This window comes from Oryx dammah, unplaced genomic scaffold (genome assembly GCF_014754425.2).
Source record: "Oryx dammah isolate SB20612 unplaced genomic scaffold, SCBI_Odam_1.1 HiC_scaffold_1, whole genome shotgun sequence".
NCBI classification, from domain to species: Eukaryota; Metazoa; Chordata; class Mammalia; order Artiodactyla; family Bovidae; genus Oryx; species Oryx dammah.
In genome coordinates this window covers 10100256-10121046 of record NW_024070185.1, presented here as the reverse complement: position 1 = coordinate 10121046, position 20791 = coordinate 10100256, and the positions used below count along the sequence as shown (strand labels likewise).

Here is a 20791-nt window from a genome sequence, read left to right as displayed (position 1 = left end):
AGTTGCCACTTTCAATTCTTTTGGGAATACACCCAGAAGTGAAATTGCTTGCATCGTATGGTAAGTCTATGTTTGATTTTTTTTGAGGAACCACCATACTGTTTTCCATAGCAGTGGTCACTTTACCTTCCCCCTAGCAACACAGAAAGCTTCCAATTTCTCCACATCCTTACCAACACTTGCTATTTTGTGTTTTCAATAAGAACCATACTAATGGATATAAAGTGGTTGGTTGGTTTTTTAAATAGATGCTTCTCCTTAGATTATAAATTCTTCAAAAATTATATGAATATTAGTTTGATTCAAATGGAATCGAAAGCTTGAACTGAAAAAAGATTTTCCTAAGTGTGGCGGTGTAAATATTCAAAACTCCCCCAAATTAGTTTAGAAACATGTTTCTATTAATGTCTGTCCTGTCTCAGGTTCCAAGGCCTGAACTCAGATCAGTGGGGAGGGAGCGCCCTCTTGTGTCCTTTCTCTGCCAGTGTCAGTGACTAAAGAAGGTAGTCGAGAAACAACCCTTTCACTCCAAGGACAACGAACGCCAGTCACATGTCTACTGGGTAAAAGAACTTGTGAAAACATGAACAGAGTGAAACTAGGGTCTTTTAAAGAAATCCCAATCTCGAAGGGGTAGAGGAACAAAATACATGCAGAAATAATAGAAGACTATGCAAAATGGATGGATTATCTATTAAGACTCTGCAGGAATTAGGTCAAGAGTCACATCAAAATACAAGTGTGGCTGGTTACAAAGGAGCTTGGGTTGGCTCTCGGGCTTCTTTCAAGGCTCCAGTTCTAGAAGGTCCCTGACCTATGAGGGCAGTCTCCCTGTCGGGACTCCTTTCATGACAAGCTTTCTGTACACGCCCATCTTTGGGAGGGAGGCCCTGGAGACTCCTCCTGTGGTCCTTTCTTCCGTGTAGTATCCTGCTCATGCCTACCTGTCTCTTGAGTTTCAAATCCTTCCCCCAACCCTCTGGGCTTCCCTGGTGGCTCAGATGGTAAAGAATCTGCCTGCAATGCAAGAGACCCAGGTTCGATCCCCGGGTGGGGAAGATCCTCAGGAGAAGGAAATGGCAACCTGCTCCAGTATTCTTGCCTGGAGAATTCCATGGACAGAGGAGGCTGGTGGGCTCAAAAAGAGTCAGACACGACTTAGCGACTAACACACACCTCCCCACCTCCCTAAACAGGCTGTCGAAGGGCACACTGTCTCCATAAACTTGATGCTCACCAAGATAACAGAAAGTGAGGCTTTCAGAGTTTTGCAGGTTTCATCAGCGTGGGGACCAGTTGCAGAGGATGAAGATGCTCTCTTGCAAACCTTGCTCCCTCAGGCAAGCAGCCTTCAGCTGGCCTCTCAGGGCCCTGAAGGAGACAGTCCTTACCTCGTCTGCATCCTGCTGGACTGCTGAATGAAGACAGAATGAAGGCATGGCGGTACACCAACCACATATCCAGCTGAGTAGAAACTAGGGAGCTCACTGGAGGAAAGAGCCGTTCTTCAGAGTCAGACACAGGTGGGTTTTTTGTTTTTAATATATCTTTTAAAAAATTTACTCATTTAATAATTTTGGGCCACACACTGTAGCATGTGTGATCTTAGTTTCCTGACCAGGGATCGAGCCCGCACCTCCTGCATTGGGAGGTGGAGCCTTTTTTATGTATGTATTTTGGCTGCACTGGGTTTTCACTACTGTGTATGCTTTTCTCTAGTTGTGGTGAGTGGGGGCTCCTCGCTAGTTGTGGTGCACACGCTTCTTACTGTGGTGGGTTTTCCAGTTGTGAAGCACAGGCTCTAGGGTGCACGGGCCTCGGTAGCTGTGTTCTGTGGCTTGTGGACTCTTTCCCGACCAAGGATCTAAGGCAGACTCTTAACCACTGGACCACCAGGGAAGTCCCCACAGCTAGGTTTAAAGCTCAGCTCTGCTGCTCTATGCTCGTGGCCTCCCAGGACATGTTACTTTACCGCCATTCAGCAGCTCTGAGATGGGAATAACAGTCTCCACCTCCCTCTCTGATACGATTCTCATGAAGCTTAAAGAAGACAGAGTACACAGACCTTGAGGAAGTATCTAGCGTCATAAATGCCCCCTCTGCTTCCCCCTCTCACTGCAAACCTCCTTTCCAATCTGAGCGTGCCGTAAGTCTCCTGGCTTGCATGGGCCCCAGACCTCTGGGGCAGTTGCACAATAACTGAGATTTTAGGTCACCAAGAGCTGTCCGGGAAGCAGAAGAAAGGCTGCTTTGTTTCGTATTCTCACGCAGGGTGCAGTGGGGAAGGTATTTCCAAACCGTCTTAATTTCTTCCCAAGACTTTTTCCAGTTGCTCAAGCCAGCAACCTGGGAGTCATCCTTGACTGCTCCTTCTCTCACCTCCCATGCGTGTATTTCTAAGGCCTGTTACTCCTCCTTGCTGCTGCTGCTGCTGCTAAGTCGCTTCAGTCGTGTCCGACTCTGTGTGACCCCATAGACGGCAGCCCACCAGGCTCCCCCATCCCTGGGATTCTCCAGACAAGAACACTGGAGTGGGGTGCCATTTCCTTCTCCAATGCAGGAAAGTGAAAAGTGAAAGTGAAGTCCCTTAGTCATGTCCAACCCTTGGCAACCCCATGGACTGCAGCCCACCAGGCTGTCCTCCTCCTTAAGACATTCCAAATCCTCTGGGTCTCTCCATCTCCCTCCATTGTTTTACTTTCACCTGCTACAGAGCACAGGGAACTCTACTCAGTGCCCTGTGGTGCCCTAGATGTGAAGGACCTCCAAAACAAGAGAGCAAGGAGATCCAAACCAGTTAATCCTAAAGGACATCAACCCTGCGTATTCATTGGAAGGACTGATGCTGAAGCTCCAATACTTTGGCCACCTGAGAAGCCAGACTCACTGGAAAAGACCCTGATCCTGGGAAAGATTAAAGGCAGGAGGCAAAGGGGACAACAGAGGATGAGATGGTTGGATGGCATTACCGACTCAATGGACATGAGTTTAAGCAAACTCCAGGAGGTGATGAAAGACTAGGAAGCCTGGTGTGCTTCAGTCCATGGGGTCGCAAAGAGTCAGACACGACTGAACAATAATACGTACAGCGAAGTATATAGCAGAAACTAATACAACATTGTAAAGCAGCTATACTCTGATAAAAGTTTAAAAATAAAGTCACACTGCAGATTATAGAAAATAAATAAATATTACAATAATTTGCTGTAGAAAAAAAAAAGAAATCTGGTCTTAGCAAGTTGCTCCTCTACTTAAGATCACTTACTGATTACTTGCTTCCCTGGCAGCTCACTTGGTAATGAATCCGCCTGCAATGCAGGAGACCCTGGTTGGATTCCTGGGTGGGGAAGATCCCCTGGAGAAGGGATAGGCTACCCACTCCAGTATTCTTGGGCTTCCCTGGTGGCTCAGGTGGTAAAGACTCTGCCTCCAATGCAGGAGACTGGGGTTCAGTCCCTGGGTTGGGAAGATTCCCCTGGAGGAGGGCATGGCAACCCACTCAAGTATTCTTGCCTGGAGAATCCCCACGGACTGTATAGTCCATGGGGTCCAAAGAGTCAGACACGACTGATCGAGGAAGCACAGCACAGCGGCACTGAGTACTCAGCTAGCTCCAAAAGAAAGCCTTACCTCCTGAGCATGGCTCAGTTCCTGTTTGGGTTCCTGCCTACTTTCCAGCTTTTTTCGCATCAACCCTGCTGCAACCCTCCTCCTCTGTGCACCAGCTCTATTGCACTACTGACACCTCTACATATAAGGCTCAGCGACGCCGAGCTTTCCCGGATGTGGGATTTTTAGTGCTAAAACCAGGACAGCCCCGGGCAAACCAGGATCCTGGTCACCCTAGTTCTGTGTATCGTCTTCCTCAATCCTGAATGCTCCCCCTTGTCTGTCCCACCCCGTGTTTACTATCCAACGCCTCACCTCTGTTTCTGCTTGCACATCACTTCTGCAGCCCCCAAGGAGTGGTTTATTCATTGTATCTAGGCACTCTGGGGCTTCCCAGGAGGCACTGAACAGAAAGTGAAAGTGTTAGTCGCTCAGTCGTGTCCTGACTCTTTTGCAACCTCATGGACTGTAGCTTGCCAGGCTCTTCTGTCCATGGAATTCCCAGGCAAGAATACTGGAGTGGGTACCCATGCCCTCCTCCAGGAGATCTTCCTGACCTGGGGATAGAACCCAGGTCTCCCGCATTGTAGGTGAAATCTTTACCATCTGAGCAACCAGGGGTGCTAGTGGTAAAGAACCCAATGCCAATTCAGGAGACCCAAGAGACATGGGTTCGATCCCTGGGTCTGGAAAAGGAAATGGCAACCCACTCCAGTATTCTTGCCTGGAGAATCCCATGGACAGAGGAGCCTAGTGGGCTACAGTCCATGTGGTCTCAAAGAGCTGAACATGACGGAGTGACTTAGCACAAATGCTCAAGCTCTCTTGGCAGCGACCACTGTGTTCTAAGAGCCACTCTGTCTCTCTTCAAGTTATAAACTCATTAAACACTGAGGCTTTTTTTATTTTTCCTTCTACCTATAATCTCAGAGCCTAGTGGAGATTTTGGCACACAGTAGGTGTGCAATGAAGTTTTCTTGATTTAATGACTATCAGTGTCAAGGTATCAAATCATCTATTTCATATCACTATGCGGGATGTTATGGACTGAATATTTGGGTCCCCTTCAAAACTCCTATATTGAAGTCTTAACCCCCAGAGGGGCTGTATTTGGACGTGGGGCCTTTAAGGAAATGCACGAGTGTGTGTTAAGTCGCTCAGTCATCTCCAGCTCTCTGTGACCCCATGGACTGCAGCCTCCCAGGCTCCTCTGTCCGTGGGATTTTCCAGGCAAGAATAATGGAGTGGGTTACCATTTCCTCCTCCAGGGGATCTTCCTGACCCAGGGATCAAGCCTGTGTCCCAATGCAGGGGGCCTGGGTTTGATCCGGGGTCAGCAAACTAGATCCTACATGCTGCAGCTAAAGATCTCACATGCCGCAACTAAGCCCTGGTGTGGTCAAATAAGTTTTTTTAAAAATTCAAGTAACACTAAATTCAACACTATACTTTAAAAACAGCACATGCAGATTGAGCCTATTCCTGTTAGTCACTCTATCTATGTAGCTCTCTATCCATCCCTCTATCTGTATTTGTTATAATGGTGTTCACCAATTGTGGATATTTGTAGTATTTCTGTGATCATAAAATCAGGATGATTTGAATTTAGGAAAAAAAGAAAAAGAGACACCAAGAGATCACTCTCTCTCCCCCTCCCCTCCATCCTCTCGCTTTTTCGCCCTGCAAAGTCACCCAGGAAAGACCATGTGAGCACACACTGAAAAGGCAACCCAAAGGGAGCTCTCAGCAGACACCCACCCTGTCAACACTGGGTCTCAGGCTTCCAGCCTCCAGAGTGGTGAGAAAACAAATTTCTGTTGTCGAAGCCACCAGCCTATGGTATTTTGTTATGGCAGCCCCAGCGCGATAACACAGGGGACGTACCCAGTTCATATAACCATGCTGTGACCATTGACGGGTGCGGTCACACAGGCACCCTCCTGAGGCAGAGAGCTGCTTTCTATTCCAAAACAGTTCCTGTAATACTTCCCATCCCATTTTAAGAACATAGTGTTCAACATGACAAGACTGACAAAACTTATTTTTCTCTCATTCTGCTTTACTTCTGCAAACAAGTATCTTAGAATAGTAACTTCTGGGACTGGAAATGGCTGCATAAATACGTGGTTCAGTTTCGAATGTATGACTAATATTTTTTGCAGCTAAGTAGCATTTTCTGTTTTCCGATGACACTTTAAAGCCCATTTATGTTACCTTAGTATGCATAATTAATTCCTCCTTTGGAAATGTCTTTGTTTTCTCCACTGAGCTGGTGATTCTTCATCGTCCCACTCAAATTCCACCGCTCCCCTCCCACCCCTGGCCACATTTGTCAGCCCGTTCCCTGCCTCAAAGCCTGACACCTACAAGCTGCAGCCCCCAGGCTTCGCTGTTCTCAGCACCTCTTTCTCGGCTCTTGACCAAAGGGAAGCACTATCAGAGTGTGAATGGAGGAGAGTGAAGGATGAGGACAGAAGAGTGGGTCTTCTCCCTCCCTCCCTGCCAGAGCCTGGTCTCCGCCATGGGTGCCTTCCTCTGTCATATAGCACCCACGCTGGGCGGCCCATCTCCTATGACCACCGCTCTGGATGGGTTCTAGGAATAACGCGCCCTTTCTCTTTTGTTTCTCCAGGTCCAAGGATGATAGAGGCTTCTGCTGTTGATAGTTCCCAGTGGCTTCTCCGTCTCGTCTTGATTCTTTACCTTGCCCACAGTGTGAGTTAAGGGTTGAGTTGTAACTCCTGTCCCCCATTCCTGTGTTGAAGTTCTAACCTCCAAGACCTCAGAATGTGACTGTCTTAGGAGAGTATCTTCAAAAAGGTAATTAAAGTTAAACAAAGTCATACAGGTGGATCTTAATCCAACCTGACTTGTGTCCTTATAATAAGAGGCCCAGGTGGCGCTAGTGGTAAAGAACCCGCCTACCAGTGCAGGAGACATAAGAGATGTGGGTTCAATCCCTGTGTCCGGAAGATCCCCTTGGAGGAGGGCATGGCAACCCACTCCTGCATTCTTGTCTGGAGAATCCCATGGACAGAGGAGGCTGGCGGGCTACAGTCCCTAGGGTGGCAAAGAGTCCGACACAGTAAGAGAAGCTTAGGACATCGACATGCAGAGAAAGAAGACAGTCTGTGGGGAAGGCAGCCGTCTGCAAACCAAGGAGAGAGGCCTCAGAAGAAACCAACCCTGCCCACATCTTAATCTTGGACTTCTCAGCCTCCAGAAAATAAATGTCTGTTGTTTTTGAGCCACTCATCAATGGTGGTGGTGGTTTAGTCACTCAGTCGTGTCCAACTCTTTGTGACCCTGTGGGCTATAGGCCACCAGGCTCCTCTGTCCACGGGATTTCCCAGGCAAGAACACTGGAGTGGGTTGCCATTTCCTTCTCCAGGGCATCTTCCCCACCCAGGGATCAAACCCAAGTCTCCTGCATTGCATGCTGTTTCTTTACCTCTGAGCCATCAGGGAAGCCGGGAAGCATCAGTGGTACTTTTGTTAAAAAGCAGCCTAAATGGACTAAGACTTTGTTACAGCAGCCCCAGCAAACTATGACACCACAGTCAATCATCCCGTCTCTAAACCGATTGTGGAGCCTTGGGGATGTGCTGGTTATATCCTTCTCGGACCTGGCCTCACACAGCCAACCTCACCAAGGACACTATCATATATCCCTTTATCCACTCCACGGTATCGATCATCACATTCCTAAGTTTATAAATATGTCAACGTTTGTGCGGTGAATACCTGTTCCTGAAATACTGCAGGACTCGCTTTCACAATAAGGTTCCTAAGCCATTTCTAAGCGAGGATCCAAGTGACATCCAAGTCTCTGTGTAGAGCATCTTGTCGTTTTTGGAAAAATTTTTTCACATCAGCTGCTGCTGGAAGGCCTGGGGTGATGACTGAAGTCCAGAGAGCCTCTGGAGATGCTGTGTGAGAGTTTTTGTTGCTGCTTCAGTGGCTGGGAGGCCCAGTGGTTGGTGAGGAAGCCAAGCAAGGTGAGCTGGAACGTGTAGGGAGGCCCTGGGTTCTGCATTTAAGGAACTCTAGGGAGGAAAAAAGATACCGCTAGAGTGAGAGTTGTTAGAACAGCAGAAAAAGCTATCTAATTCAACTTATTTAAGGAATATAAAGGGCTTCCCTAGCGGCTCAGTGGTAAAGCATCCACCTGCCAAAGAGGAGATGTGGGTTTAATTCCTGGGTCGGGAAGATCCCCAGGAGAAAGGAATGGCAACCCACTCCAGTGTTCTTGCCTGGAGAATTCCATGGACAGAGAGAGCCTGGTGGGCTACAGTCCACAGGGTTGCAAAAGAGTCGGACACAACCTAGTTCTAAACAACGACAAAGTAGTATAAAACAATTTTATAAAATCATAGGACGGGATGGCATTTATTGAGACGTGCCAGTTTCACCACCTTCCCCCTCATGCAACCCCTCAAGTATTGAGTTACTCCTAATAAATACATTTCTTTGTCTCTAAAGCACTTTCACAGCCACATTTCATTTGAGCCTCAAGGAAATTGTGTGAGGTAGATGGGGAGGTATTAATGTCTCCATTTTACAAATAAATGAAACCTAAGAGCAGGTAGTTGAAATGCCAGTGTTCGAGGAGCGAAAAGGTGTTAGAGCTGGGTCTGGAGACTCGTGATCATGAGACCAGGTGGGTATTGATAGAGTTCCCATCGTTTACTCTCCCTGCTAATCTGGGCAGGCGCACAAAAGACTGATGTCACAGGTGGACATTCCATCCAAAACTCACAGCGAGGAGGGACTTCTCAACATCTGGCCGCGAGCAGAAAAGGCAGAGGAAGGGAGAGAGCGAGAGAAAGACATAATATGAGCTGAGTTTACAGGGAGCAGGAGGAGGCACATGCACCCTTATCTCAGCCCCAACTGGGCAGAGCAACACAGGAGAGCAAGCAGATGTACAGAGGCTGAGCCTCTCTGAACACGGTCCCCCTCCCAACTCCATATTCAGCTGGCAGGTCCCAGGAGTCAGGTCATCCGTTACCTCCCTCTAATGTTCTGATGGATACGTTTGCAACACACAGGGTTTCCATTAATCTGGGGGAAATCCTACTTTAGGCTTTCACTGAATCAGAAACTGCTGCAGCCATGACTGTTGTCTCCAGTGAACTGGGTCCCTCTTCCTCTACAGAGATGCCCCACACAGGCTCGTCTCGCCTGCACCCTCCACCTGCCGTCTCTCTATACATATTTTAAAATTGGAGGATAATTGCCTTACAGTGTTGTGGTGGTCTCTGCCATACATCAATGTTAATCAGTCATAATGAGATACACACACACACACACACACACACACACATATATATATATATATATATCTCCCTACTCTCTTGAGCCTCCCTGCCCCCTCATCCCACCCTTCTAGATCATCACAGAGCTCCAGGTTGGGTTCCTTGTGCTATATAGCAGTCTCCCACAAGTTATGAACATATATGGGGCTTCCTTGGTGGTTCAAGTGGTAAAGAATCTGCCTGTAATGCAGGAGACTCAGGTTTGATCCCTGGGTTGGGAAGATCCCCTGGAGAAGGGAATGGCAACCCACTCCAGTATTTTTGCCTGGGAAATCCCATGGACAGAGGAGCCTGGCAGTCTGCAGTCCATGGGGTCTCAAAGAGTTGGACACGACTGAGTGACTTTGAGAGTGAGTGTATATACATCAGTGCTACTTTCTCAATTTGTCCTAGCCTCTCCTTCCCCTGCTGTGTCCACAAGTCCATTCCCGACATCTGCATCTCCATTTCTTCTCTGTGAATAGGTTCATCAGTACTGTTTTCCTGGATTCTGTATATATGCGTGGTGCGCACATGCTGAGTCGCTTCGGTCGTGACTTTGGTCATACAGACCCCATGGACTGTAGCCTGCCATAACGCATATCATACATGCATTAATATTTAATATTTGTTTTTCTCTTTCTGACTTACTCACCTGCTCTCTTTACTCCTTCTCTACAGCTATCCTTGGAGGCCCACCTTCTCCAAGAAGCTTGAGTGTTTCAGGCCTCAGGGATTTATGTCTCAGCTGCATTCCTGAAGCCATTATCATCCAGACCCCCAAACTTAGCCCTGAACATGTGCTCTTCAGGACTAGTTCTCTGATGAGACGTCAGCCCCTGGAGAATCAAGCTGGAATCCCACACCCTACTGAATCTACGCTCCTGCCTTTAGTAGATCCATGCATGTTAGCTGTGACTTTTCTGGGAAAGAGTAGGCAAAATAGGGGTTAAACACAGCCAGTTGTTGGAAGCCAAGAGGAAAGGGGGAAGGAGTGGGAATTAACTGTCTTCCCGTGTTAGACGTTTTCGGTGTTGTTTCAAGATCCGCATGCAGTCAGCATTTTCATGTTGCTCTAAGATTAGCACGAGGTAAGGGAACAAACAGAAGCCTCCCTTTGTGCTATTTTAGGAACAAGGAAAATAAAATAATACCTTCCAAGTGGAGGAACAGCCTAGCTTTCTGTGACACAAGAATGGGCTCGTAACAACCTCGGCTGTAACAGTTTCAAATGGAATCCTATTACAGTGCAAAGCATATTTATCACTGTATTTGAGGAACGCTTGCTCCTAAGTCCCCCCAGGGGGAGATCCACAGGCCCAGGCAGGCTCCTCTCAAGCTCTCCTTTTCCACCTTGGCAGGTCCCAGGGACTCCCCCACCCCACCACGTCTCCTCTTGGTAACTGTCATCACCTCCCCAAACTGTCGTTTCTCATCACTTCCTGAGGGGCTCTGGAAGCTGGTCTCTTTATGCCCACCTGTTGGACTGCGCCTCAGAGGCTTACAAAGCCTGCATTTGCCCAGCTTCAAGACTGAAGAAAGCCTAGACTGGGCAACAGAGGGCTTCCCTGGCGGCTCAGCGGTGAAGAATCCACTAGCAATGCAGGAGACACAGGAGATAGGGGTTCGATCCCTGGGCCAGGAAGATCCCCTGGAGAAGGGAATGGCAACCCACTCCAGTGTTCTTGACCGGAGAATCCCATGAGCAGAGGAGCCTGCCGAGCTACGGCTCGTAAGGTTGCAAAGAGTCAGACGTGACTGAAGTGACTTGGCATGCACACATGCATCAGGCCACAGAGACATCACTGGTTTGACAGATGGGGAGCTTCTGCGTCTGAAGCAAAGTCCTAGAGCGACCCCCCACCCTGTGCAGCAGACACCTTCAGGATGTGGCAGCAGTCTTCGCTCCTGGTGGAGGGGGAGACTGCCAGTTATACGGGAGTTGATGTCAGATGGGCTCATGGATGACCAGGGAAACCAAAAGAAGGGCACACCCCTCACCACCCCTTTGATAAGATCACTAGCTGGGGCCCAAGGCAACTATGTAGGAAGGCCAGAGTCAGTGTAAGTGAAGCAGGCACTGGTTGGGTAGGGGACGGACAGAGAGCAAGAGAACAGGCATCTTGAGTGGGCTGGTCATCCACCACCCTTCCTGGTTGTCCTTGAAAACAAGTTTGTTAGACCCTCTTCATTTTAAGACTTTAACGCCCATCATGACAAGAGGAAAGACAAAATAGAAGAAGGAAAGACAAAATATGGGGAATTCTATGTGTGTGTGTGTGTGTCCAGTGGCTAAGTTGTGTCTGACTCTTTGCAACCCCGTGGCTCCTCTGTTGTAGCCCGCCAGGCTCCTCTGTCCACGGAACTTTCCAGACAAGAATACTGGAGTGGATTGTCACCTCCTCCTCCAGGGGATTTTCCCGACCCAGGGATCAAATCTGTATCTCCTGCCTGCATCTCCTGCGTTGGTAGGTGGATTTTTACCACTTGAGCCACCTGGGAAGCCTGAGGAAATATACAAAAGGTACAAATCTGACAGTCTTGAGTTTGGTCCAGAGCATCTGATGACCTGGTTGAACTAACTCGAAATTTCTTTTATGTCAGCATTGGGTGTTGTAAGCAGATAGGGGAGGGGGTCCCTGGAGAAAGAGAATCAGGCATGAGCTCTTTGACATAAGAGAACCCATTTTGGTCCAAGACATTTTGTGATCTAAGCCTGGCCCCAATGCTTGCCCTTAAACAGGTCTCAGTAATTAATGATCTTAAGGGAAGAAAGGACTGCAGGAATGAAAGGAAAGCAGTCAAGATTGGGTCTATGCAGCAAAAGAGACACAAATGTATAGAACGGACTTTTGGACTCTGAGGGAGAGGGAGAGGGTGGGATGATTTCGGAGAATGGCATTGAAACATGTATACTATCATGTAAGAAACGAAGTGCCAGTCTATGTTCGATATAGGATATAGGATGCTTGGGGCTGGTGCATGGGGATGATCCAGAGAGATGATATGGGGTGGGAGGTGGGAGGGGGATTCAGGATTGGGAGCTTGTATACACCCGTGGTGGATTCATGTCAATGTATGGCAAAACCAATACAGTATTGTAAAGTAAAATAAAGTAAAAATAAAATTAAAAAAAAAAGATTGGGTCTATTGATTCCCCTGGTGGTCCAGTGGCTAAGACTCCGAGCTCCCAATGCAAAGCGGCTGGGATTCCATCCCTGGTCAGGGAACTAGATCCCGCATGCCACAACTAAGAGTTTGCATGCCCCAACTAAAGATCCTGCATGCTGTATGATGTGGCCATTAAAAAAAAATTGGTCCACATTAAAAATTTTATACCTTAAAATTTTTTTTAAATAGAGAAATAGAGGTGAGCGAGAAATAATCAACACAGTAACAGGTCTGTTTTTGTTCTTCATTTGTCTTTAGCTCTGGAGTAAAACCATCAGTTGTGGGGGAAAGGCTAAGCAGAAAATTCTAGCCAGGGTTTTGAAATTTAAGTCCAAGATTATATGATGCCACCATTCAGCCTCCCAAGTAGGTGACATAAAGTCAGGATGTGCCGCCAAATGTGCACAGGACATAAAATTCCTATGGTTGTTTGTTAGTAGGGACTATGAATTTACATTTCAAAATATCCATGTCTGAAAAAATTGGCTTCTAATGTAGTTTGCTGTAAAAAGCCAAACTATTTAATACAAAGGGTTATACACGTGCACATACATATAGACTGCATACACACACATATATATTTTTTAAAGATTTTTTTTTGATGTGGACCATTTTTAAAGTTGTTTATTGAATTTGTTACAATATTGCTTCTGTTTTTTGTTTTGGTTTCTGAGCAGTGAGGCCTGTGGGATCTTGGTCCCCCCATCAGGGATTGAACCTGCAGCCCCTGCATTGGAAGGCACAGTCTTAACCACAGCACCACCAGGGAAGTCCCTTTTGTTTAACTCTTAAGTAAAAACGAGAAGCCATTTGGCCCCAGTCTAAATATTCAGGGAAAGACGCGAGTAGAATTACTCCTGTTGGAAATGCCACGTTAATTTATCATGCATAGCAGGATCAAACAAGAGGCCACAAGACAGAACAAGCAGACTATGCTCTTTCAGAGGCAAAGGAGAAATGCGAAGATGCTAAGTCGTGGTCCTCCCTGAGAATTAATGTTGCCCCCAGGATTCTTAGCAATTAGGTCTTTTCATCTTGGAGGTATCAGAGGCAGAGGAAGGCGCACAGCACCAAATCCATGGCACTGAGTTCAACACACAGTATTCTGCCTGGGGGCGTGGAATCAAAAACCTAGCACTGAGAAGGAGTCATGCACAGACACAAGATGTATGGAGGCCATGCAGGGAAAGAAAATATATGGGTTACACGTCACACCGCTCTGGATGCAACCATTTTTCACACAGCAGAAGTTGTGAGAGAGAAGACAAAGGAGAAAGACAAAGACAAGTGGGGAAGGGCTGTTCCTGGTGGTCCAGTGGTTAAGAATCTGCCTTCCAATGCAGGGAACCAGGGTTTGATCCCTGGTGGGGGAACTAAGATCCCACAAGCCACAGGGCAATTAAGTTTGCAAGTCACGACTACTGAGCCCGGGAGCCACATTTAGAGAGAAGCCCGTGCCCCACAATGAAAGATCCCACATGCTGCAATTAAGACCCACCACAGCCCAAAAATAATCAATTAAAAATATTTTAAAAAAGAAAAGTGGGGAAAGTAAAGGTAAAATTGAGAAAGAGAAGGTTGGAGCCTCATACTGGCCACCTGGCTGACCCCTTGTCAGCAACTCAGCAGCCACTCAGCATCAGCATTCTCTCAGCATCCCTGCTGTCTCCATGGTGATCTGATGTGATTCTGATGGGTATGACTAGTTCATGAATGCTTCCTGGAGCTGGGCCCTGTTGTTGCTAACTCCATTTTCCAGATGAGAAAACAGTGCTTCCGAGATTGTCAACAATTTGTCCCAAATCACTGAGTTGCTGAAATTGTGGGATCAGGCATTGAACCTAGGCTGTTTCAGGCCCAAGTGTGTGCTCTTGGTCAGCAAAGTGAAAAATAAGATGGTGTTTAATGGAGGAGAACATGAACACGTATTGAGTACTTAATATATACCTGGCATGTGATCCTCACAACAGTCCTGCAAGGGAAGTATCATTATTCCCATTTTATAGATGAAGAAATTGAGGCTCAGTGCTCACTTCGACAGCACATATACCTCAATTGGAGTGATACAAAGAAGATTAGCATGGCCCCTGCTCAAGGATGTCGTGCAAACTGGTAAAGCATTTCACGTTTTTACAGCAGAAACCTTCACAACACTGTAAAGCGATTTTCCTCCAATTAAAAAATAAAGTTAAAAAGTATGAATAAAACAGGGAAAATTTTTTAAAATTGGGGCTCAGAGAGGTTAAGTAACTTATCTAAAGTTGCAGTGCTTAGTAAAAAAGCCCCGGTCTGGGGCACGTCACCCCCTCTCAGTGTCTATGCTGAGAGTTTTATACTTTCTCTCTGAAATAAATCCTGTTTGCTTGCTACCATGAAAAAAAAAAAAAAAGACCAGGTCTCTCAGACTGCAAAGCCCATATTCCATTAAAAAAAAAATACATTGTTGTTTTGCTCCTAAATTTTATTTATTTATTTGGCTGCTTCAGGTCTTCACTGTGGCATGTGGAATCTAGTTAGTTCCCTGACCAGGGATCAAACCCAGGCCCCCTACACTGGGAGAAGAATGTCTTAGCCACTGGACCTCCAGGGAAGTCCCCCATATTCTTTCTTATTCTTTCTTCCAATTCTCAGGAATTTCACAGATTGGACTACGTAAGTGAAAATCTCTCCTATAGATATTTTTAGCTCTGCACATCCAAACCAAACACCTAGGGTATCTGTCAGAATTTGAAAGAAGTCTATTGAAGACTGCTTGCAAGAAAACCACTGTATAAGCTATGTTTTATAAATTCTTCTGTTTTAATTAATCAGGTTTTCTAAAGTTCAAAGGCAAAAAAAGGAGACAGAAACTAGTTTTTAATGATTTAGAATTAGGATTCATGAATACACTGGATTCTTTTTGGTATTAGGGGAAAGCAGAGAGTAAATGTGGTGGGAAACTATGAGGGTTCAGAGATTCAGACTTTAGCTTGGAAGAGACATTAAAGAGATATTTCAGGGACTTCCCTGGTGGTCCAGGGGCTAAGACTCTGTGCCCCAATGCAGTGGGTGTGGGTTCGATCCCTGATCAGGGAACTAGATCCCACATGCCACAGGGAAGATTGAAGATTCTATGTGCTGCAACTAAGACCCAATGCAGTAAAATAAATACTTAATAAATAAGATAAATATTTAAAAGAAACCTGTTATTTAAAAAAAAAAAAGATGCAATTCTAACTTATTTTAGAAATAGCTTGAGTGTCTGCTAGTCAACAGCAGAGCTAAGGCCAGAACCAGGGGTTTCCCAATGCTTAAACCATTGTTCTTTCTTAGATGTGAACTATGAATAGCTTTAGAGAATACTCCTTTCTCCTCCTCTCTTAATCCAGATAGGGGAAAAAAAGAGTGAGAAAGCTTAAAGACTATTAAAAAACAATCAGGGCATTAAGAATCAAGTTATCCTGGAAGGAGGTCAAGACAGTAACCGCAGAGGCTGGAGTTAAGGGGAGGAGCACCAGGCAAGATAAGGTCTAATCTAAAGCAATTAGAGTAAGCAGGCAATTAGAAGCTTTTGTTACTTGTATTTAGCTGAACACTGAACAGAAAGCTTTTTGAAATCCTTGGCTAAATCAAAACCTGGAAAGTGAGGACTTCTAACCTTCAAGAAAAAAAGTTGAGCGTGAGACAAAAAGGTGTTTGTTTTTATACTTAACTTGGTAGGAAAAAGGAAAAACAAAAAACAGACAAAAAACAAGATGTCAGCTCAGCTGGGTCCCAATTCCAGCCCTGGGAAGCCCAAAGCCCACCCCTCTTGGTTTTATTTTTAAGGATAGCATTTTTTCCTCCCTCCTTGGCCAAGCTCAGTGTGTGGGATCTTAGTTCCCTTACCAAGGATCAAACCGTCACCCCCTGGAAGCGTGAAGTCTTAACCACTGGACTGCCAGGGACGTCCTGCCCTCCCCACCTTGGTTTTTGTAAATAGTCCTGAGGGGCTTCCTTGGTTTCCAGACTACGGAGATCTTGCTTCCATGTGTAAATTGGGTATAATTTCCTCAAGAGATGGAAGGCAGGCTTTACATCCCAGTAATAGGGAACAAATTTGATTGGGAATGGCTGGGCTACCATCCAACACTGTCATTTTCCCCTGCCTGGGCTTAGCTTCCCTCCATCCGGCTGGCTTTTCTTTCCTGGTCTTATTTCTTTCCTCTCCGATCTCTGCCCCACCTCCCCTCTAATCTCCAGCCTGGCAGGTTCTCCCTCCCCTGGAGTCCAGGTGCTTGTAGCATTTGCTCCTTAGTGGCTTTCCCCCAAGGAGACAGCTCCCTCCTTCTTCTTCCCAAAAAGTAATCGTGGGGCCAGCTGTTAAGATTTTTTTTAAGTATTTTTTTTAATGTCTTTACTCAAGATGGGAAAATCTCTGAAGTTTAAGATGGCACCTGGCTGTCCTGTGGTGCTTATATTTTTTCATGGCTTTGTTCTGTCTGGAATTTTATTATAACTAATGATGGGACTTCCTTAATGGTCCAGTGGTTAAGATTCTGGACGTTCAATGCAAGGGGTCACAGGTTCAATCCCTGGTCAGGGAATTAAGATCCCATATGCCACATGGTGTGGCCAAAAAGCAAAAAAAACAACCACCCACCACAACAAAAAACTAATGGTAATGAACATACTTTGATGTTTATGTAATTTTAATAAATCACCTTCAAAATGATAAAGCATTAGTGATTGAATAGACAGAGATTCACGCAGTCATGTCCAGCTCTTTGGGACCCCACAGACTGTAGCCCGTGAGGCTCCTCTGTCCATAGGATTTTCCCAGGCAAGAATATTGGAGTGGATTGTCATTTCCTCTCCCAGGGGAATGCTCCCGACCCAGGGATCAAACCCATGTCTCCAGTATTGGCAGGTGGATTCTTAACCACTGAGCCACATGGGAAGCTAGCTTCTATCATTGATTCGCACCAAAAGGTGGTTCAGTGAAGCAGCTATGATGAGGCAGTGCTAGAGTTAAAAGGGGAATCAGGTACCCTTGAAACTCAAACCTAATAATAGTAGAAAACATCACCAACTCACAGCAATATACACAGACTTGAAACTGTTTCCTTGAGAATGTTTCTGTTTGGGGGATAATTCTATTATTTGAAGCCTCTAAGTAATGACAGGCAAACAGAGAAGATGCCTCAGTGACCTGATAGCCATGCCCTGGAGCAAGAGCCGAGAGAGGGGTCCCCAGCCTCCGGGATCTAATACCTGATGCTCTGAGGTGGAGCTGATGTAATAATAATAGAAATACAGTACACAATTAATGTAATGCACTTGAATCATCCTGAAACCATCTCCCCTTCCCCAATTCATGGAAAAAATTCTCTTTCATGCAACTGGTCTCTGGTGCCAAAAAGTTTGGGGATATTCAAAGGAATATTCTTTGTCCTTCACACCTGCTCTGTTTTTCTTCTAACCGCCCCATCTCACAAAGCTTTAACCTTTCCTAGTGTCACATGCCCTTCCCACTTTGAGGGGCAGGGTGCACGCCAGTGCTCAGGCCTCAGGTACCCCCTGGGCATTGGTGATCTATCCTTCTCATCCTGGCTTTGTAAGGCGCTCCCCTAAGTTCTTCCTGCTCCCCTGTTTCTCTAGTTCCTCCTGAATCTTCCTAGATAAACCTGTCTAAATGATGCAAGAACTTTCTCTCTAATGAATCTGTGATTTTCTCCACTTTAACCCCACCCGGGCTGTGTCTACCACACTCTCTCCACAGCTACACTTGTCGTTTCTGTTTTGTTTTCAGCTTTCTATTTTACACTGAAGTACAGCTGATTAACAATGCTGTGATGGCTTCAGGTGGACAGCAAAGGGACTCAGACATACGTATTCATGTATCCATTCTAAACCCCTCTCCCATCCAGGCTGCCACATAACATTAAGCAGAGTTCCCTGTGCTGTACAGCAGGTCCTTCATTATCCATTTTACTGTCAGATTTTATTTATTCCTTACTTTCTTTATGTCCCCTAAATGAATTTCCTCAAAACCCAGTTCCTCTCATCTCAGGCCCCATAGCTAGTATTTCATTTTCACAATCACCTTGCCTCATGTAGGAGGTTGCTCCTTTCCTTCGAGGGAGGGGTGTGGTGGACGGTGGGGCAAAGTGGCGCAGTGGAGGGAGGGGGCCTTAGCCACCTGCAGCCTGCGGCCTAATAGCCACAAGGCTACCCCAGGGGCAGAGTGGTACAGGCTCTGCCTGCCAAGGCAGGAGATACGGTAGACTCAGGTTCAATCCCTGGGTCTGAAAGATCTCCTGGAGTAGGAAATGGCAACCCACTGCAGTATTCTTGCCTGGAAAATTCCATGGAAAGGAGGAGCCTGGCAGGCTACGGTCCATGGGGTCGCAAAGAGTCAGACAAGCCTGAGCATGCACGTACATCACAGACACCAATGTGGAGTCCAACATCCCAGCTCACTTTTGGAGGGTTTAATTATGCCTTAATGCTCCTTATTATAATTAAGCAGAAATAGTGATTCTAATGAGCATATTTACAGAAACCACACAAGTATGCTTCCCTGGTGGCTCAGGTTTTAAAGAACCCACCTGCAATGCAGGAGACCCAGGTTCGATCCCTGAGTTGGGAAGATCCCCTGGAGGAGGAAATGGCAACCCACTCCAGTATTCTAGCCTGGAGAATTCCATGGACAAAGGAGCCTGGTGGGCTACAGTCCATGGGGTGGCAAAGAGTCAGACACGACTGAGCAAATAACACACACATGTAGATCCATATAATCGCACACTTCACCTACGCATCGCTTAATGGTGTTCCATCCTTGTTTACTTTGCCCTGGTTTCCCTTTCAGCTTGAATGAGCACAACTTTTAAAGTCTTATTTCAACTTAAGCAAGCCCTGCTAGAGGGTGACAGATGGTGAATGTCAAAAACCCAGAGGGAGGGTTTCTGTTTAGCCTTTGATTTTTGTTTTGTTTTTTTAAGCCAGAGAAATGTCCAACTGTGCTCATAGTTTGTAAGCATACGTCACCAACTTTTATCTTCCTGCAAATTCCCTGTTCTCCCCCAGATCTCCCCTCTACTTCTGGCTAAAGAGGGGCCAGCAACTAGGTGGCCGCATGCCTGAGTGGCTCGGGTGATAAACCTCATAGTTATTTTTCCCAATTAATGGTTTTCACTGACAATTTTACTGCTCTATTTTAAGCTTCCTCATTCCCTTGGGCCCCTGTACATATGTCTGTGAAAAGTCTCATCCCGTCCAACCAGATTGTCTCCTCAGAATATAGACTAACCTATTTCAAAAAGCTCATCTCTCTCTTTCTCTTTTTGGAACATAACACTTGAAAATGCATTGAAACAGAAAGTAATTAAGCTTTAAAGGAGAACTATAAAAGTGATTTATTCATGAGTACACACTTATCCTTCTCCCAACTGACACCCATTTGATATTAATTTTCCTTTAGTGTGTATCTGCAGCCTTTTTCTAAATCTTTAGTACTAATAGAAACTTTTTATTCCACCCTTATTCCCTTCTACTTGGCTCCAAAGACTCTCATATGTGCTGAAAGGGATCCACTGGGGGTACAGAACCACAATTTGGGAAATTCTACTCTGAAATAATAATGCTCCCTAGTTACAACCACTGACTTTTATTAGGTTGTCAATTAGCTATTTTTTAATTAGGGGAAGAAAAGTTCTTAATTCATTTTTTCCCCTGAAGTTATTTAGAATGCACCTTTATCATCATTCTCCACTGGTGACAGAACAGCTATGGAACGTGTATCAGGCTGGCCGAAAAGTTTGGGTTTTTCCATAACATGTTAAGGAAAAACCAGAATCAAGTTTTTGGCCAACTCAATATCTTTTTCTTGGGCTTGCCAGGTGGTGCCAGTGGTAAAGAATTCTCCTGCCAATGCAGAAGATGCAAGAGAAAGTGGGCTTGATCCCTGGGTCAGGAAGATCCCCTGGAATAGAAAAACGCAATCCATTCCAGTATTCTAGCCTGGAAAATTCTGTGGACAGAGGAGTCTGGTGGGCTACAGTTCATGGGACCGCAGAGTTGGACACAACTGAGCGACTAAGCACAGCGCAATACCTTTTTCTTAGGTCAGTGGAACTTGCATTCTACAGATAAGTAATTTCTACAGAGAAACTTCTATAGGTTCCCCTCTCTGACCCCAAAGGACTCACAGAAAAAGAAAGAAACAATGATAATAATACTTCCTTTATAGTGTATAGTTTTCAAAGCAGATGCACACACATCAATCCATCCAAGCTTTTAAAAAAACCGAGGCTCAGAGAGATTAAATAAAGGGCATCTTCAAGGTCACACAGCTAGCCAGTCAGTGTCAGAGATCAGAATTTAAACCATTACTTGATGATTCCCATAAAAAAAATCAATAGGATTATAGAGATCCAGCATTTTTCATTAACATGGAGGGGGGGAATGTTTTGTAAGCAATACTTACCAGCGACTGTGCTTTTCTTAGTTTAGATCTCTCCTGTGATTTATTTTTCTTATCACGTGACTGTCGGTTGAAAGCTGGAGTCATTTCATGTCTTTTCCTTCTTCTGTTAATTGGAGAGCATTGGGAAAATTATAAATATCATTTTAAAGCTTTGGTGGTTGGCATAGCTGTTTGTCTATTTGATTTTGTTGTTCCTGCGGGTTTAAAAGATTATCTTCACTCAGCTGGAAACAAGCCAAGTGTCTATCAATAGAGAAGGGGTTGAATA

At 45.7% G+C, this 20791-nt stretch overlaps 1 protein-coding gene and 1 non-coding gene across 2 annotated transcripts in view; one reads left to right on the top strand and one right to left on the bottom strand.

The window, feature by feature from the left end:
• Positions 1-7020: 7020 nt before the first annotated feature.
• Positions 7021-20791, bottom strand: part of FBXO16 (F-box protein 16) — a 52777-nt gene continuing 39006 nt past the window's right edge. The window contains exons 7-8 of the mRNA XM_040236569.1: positions 20524-20626; positions 7021-7655 (exon numbers count right to left, since the gene is read on the bottom strand). Of these exons, the coding sequence (XP_040092503.1) occupies positions 7476-7655; positions 20524-20626 (283 nt within the window). The 3' untranslated portion in view covers positions 7021-7475. The remainder of the gene's footprint in view (positions 7656-20523; positions 20627-20791) is intronic.
• LOC120867979 lies at positions 14103-14209 on the top strand. The gene has a single exon (XR_005722105.1). It is a non-coding gene; the product is annotated as a U6 spliceosomal RNA (small nuclear RNA).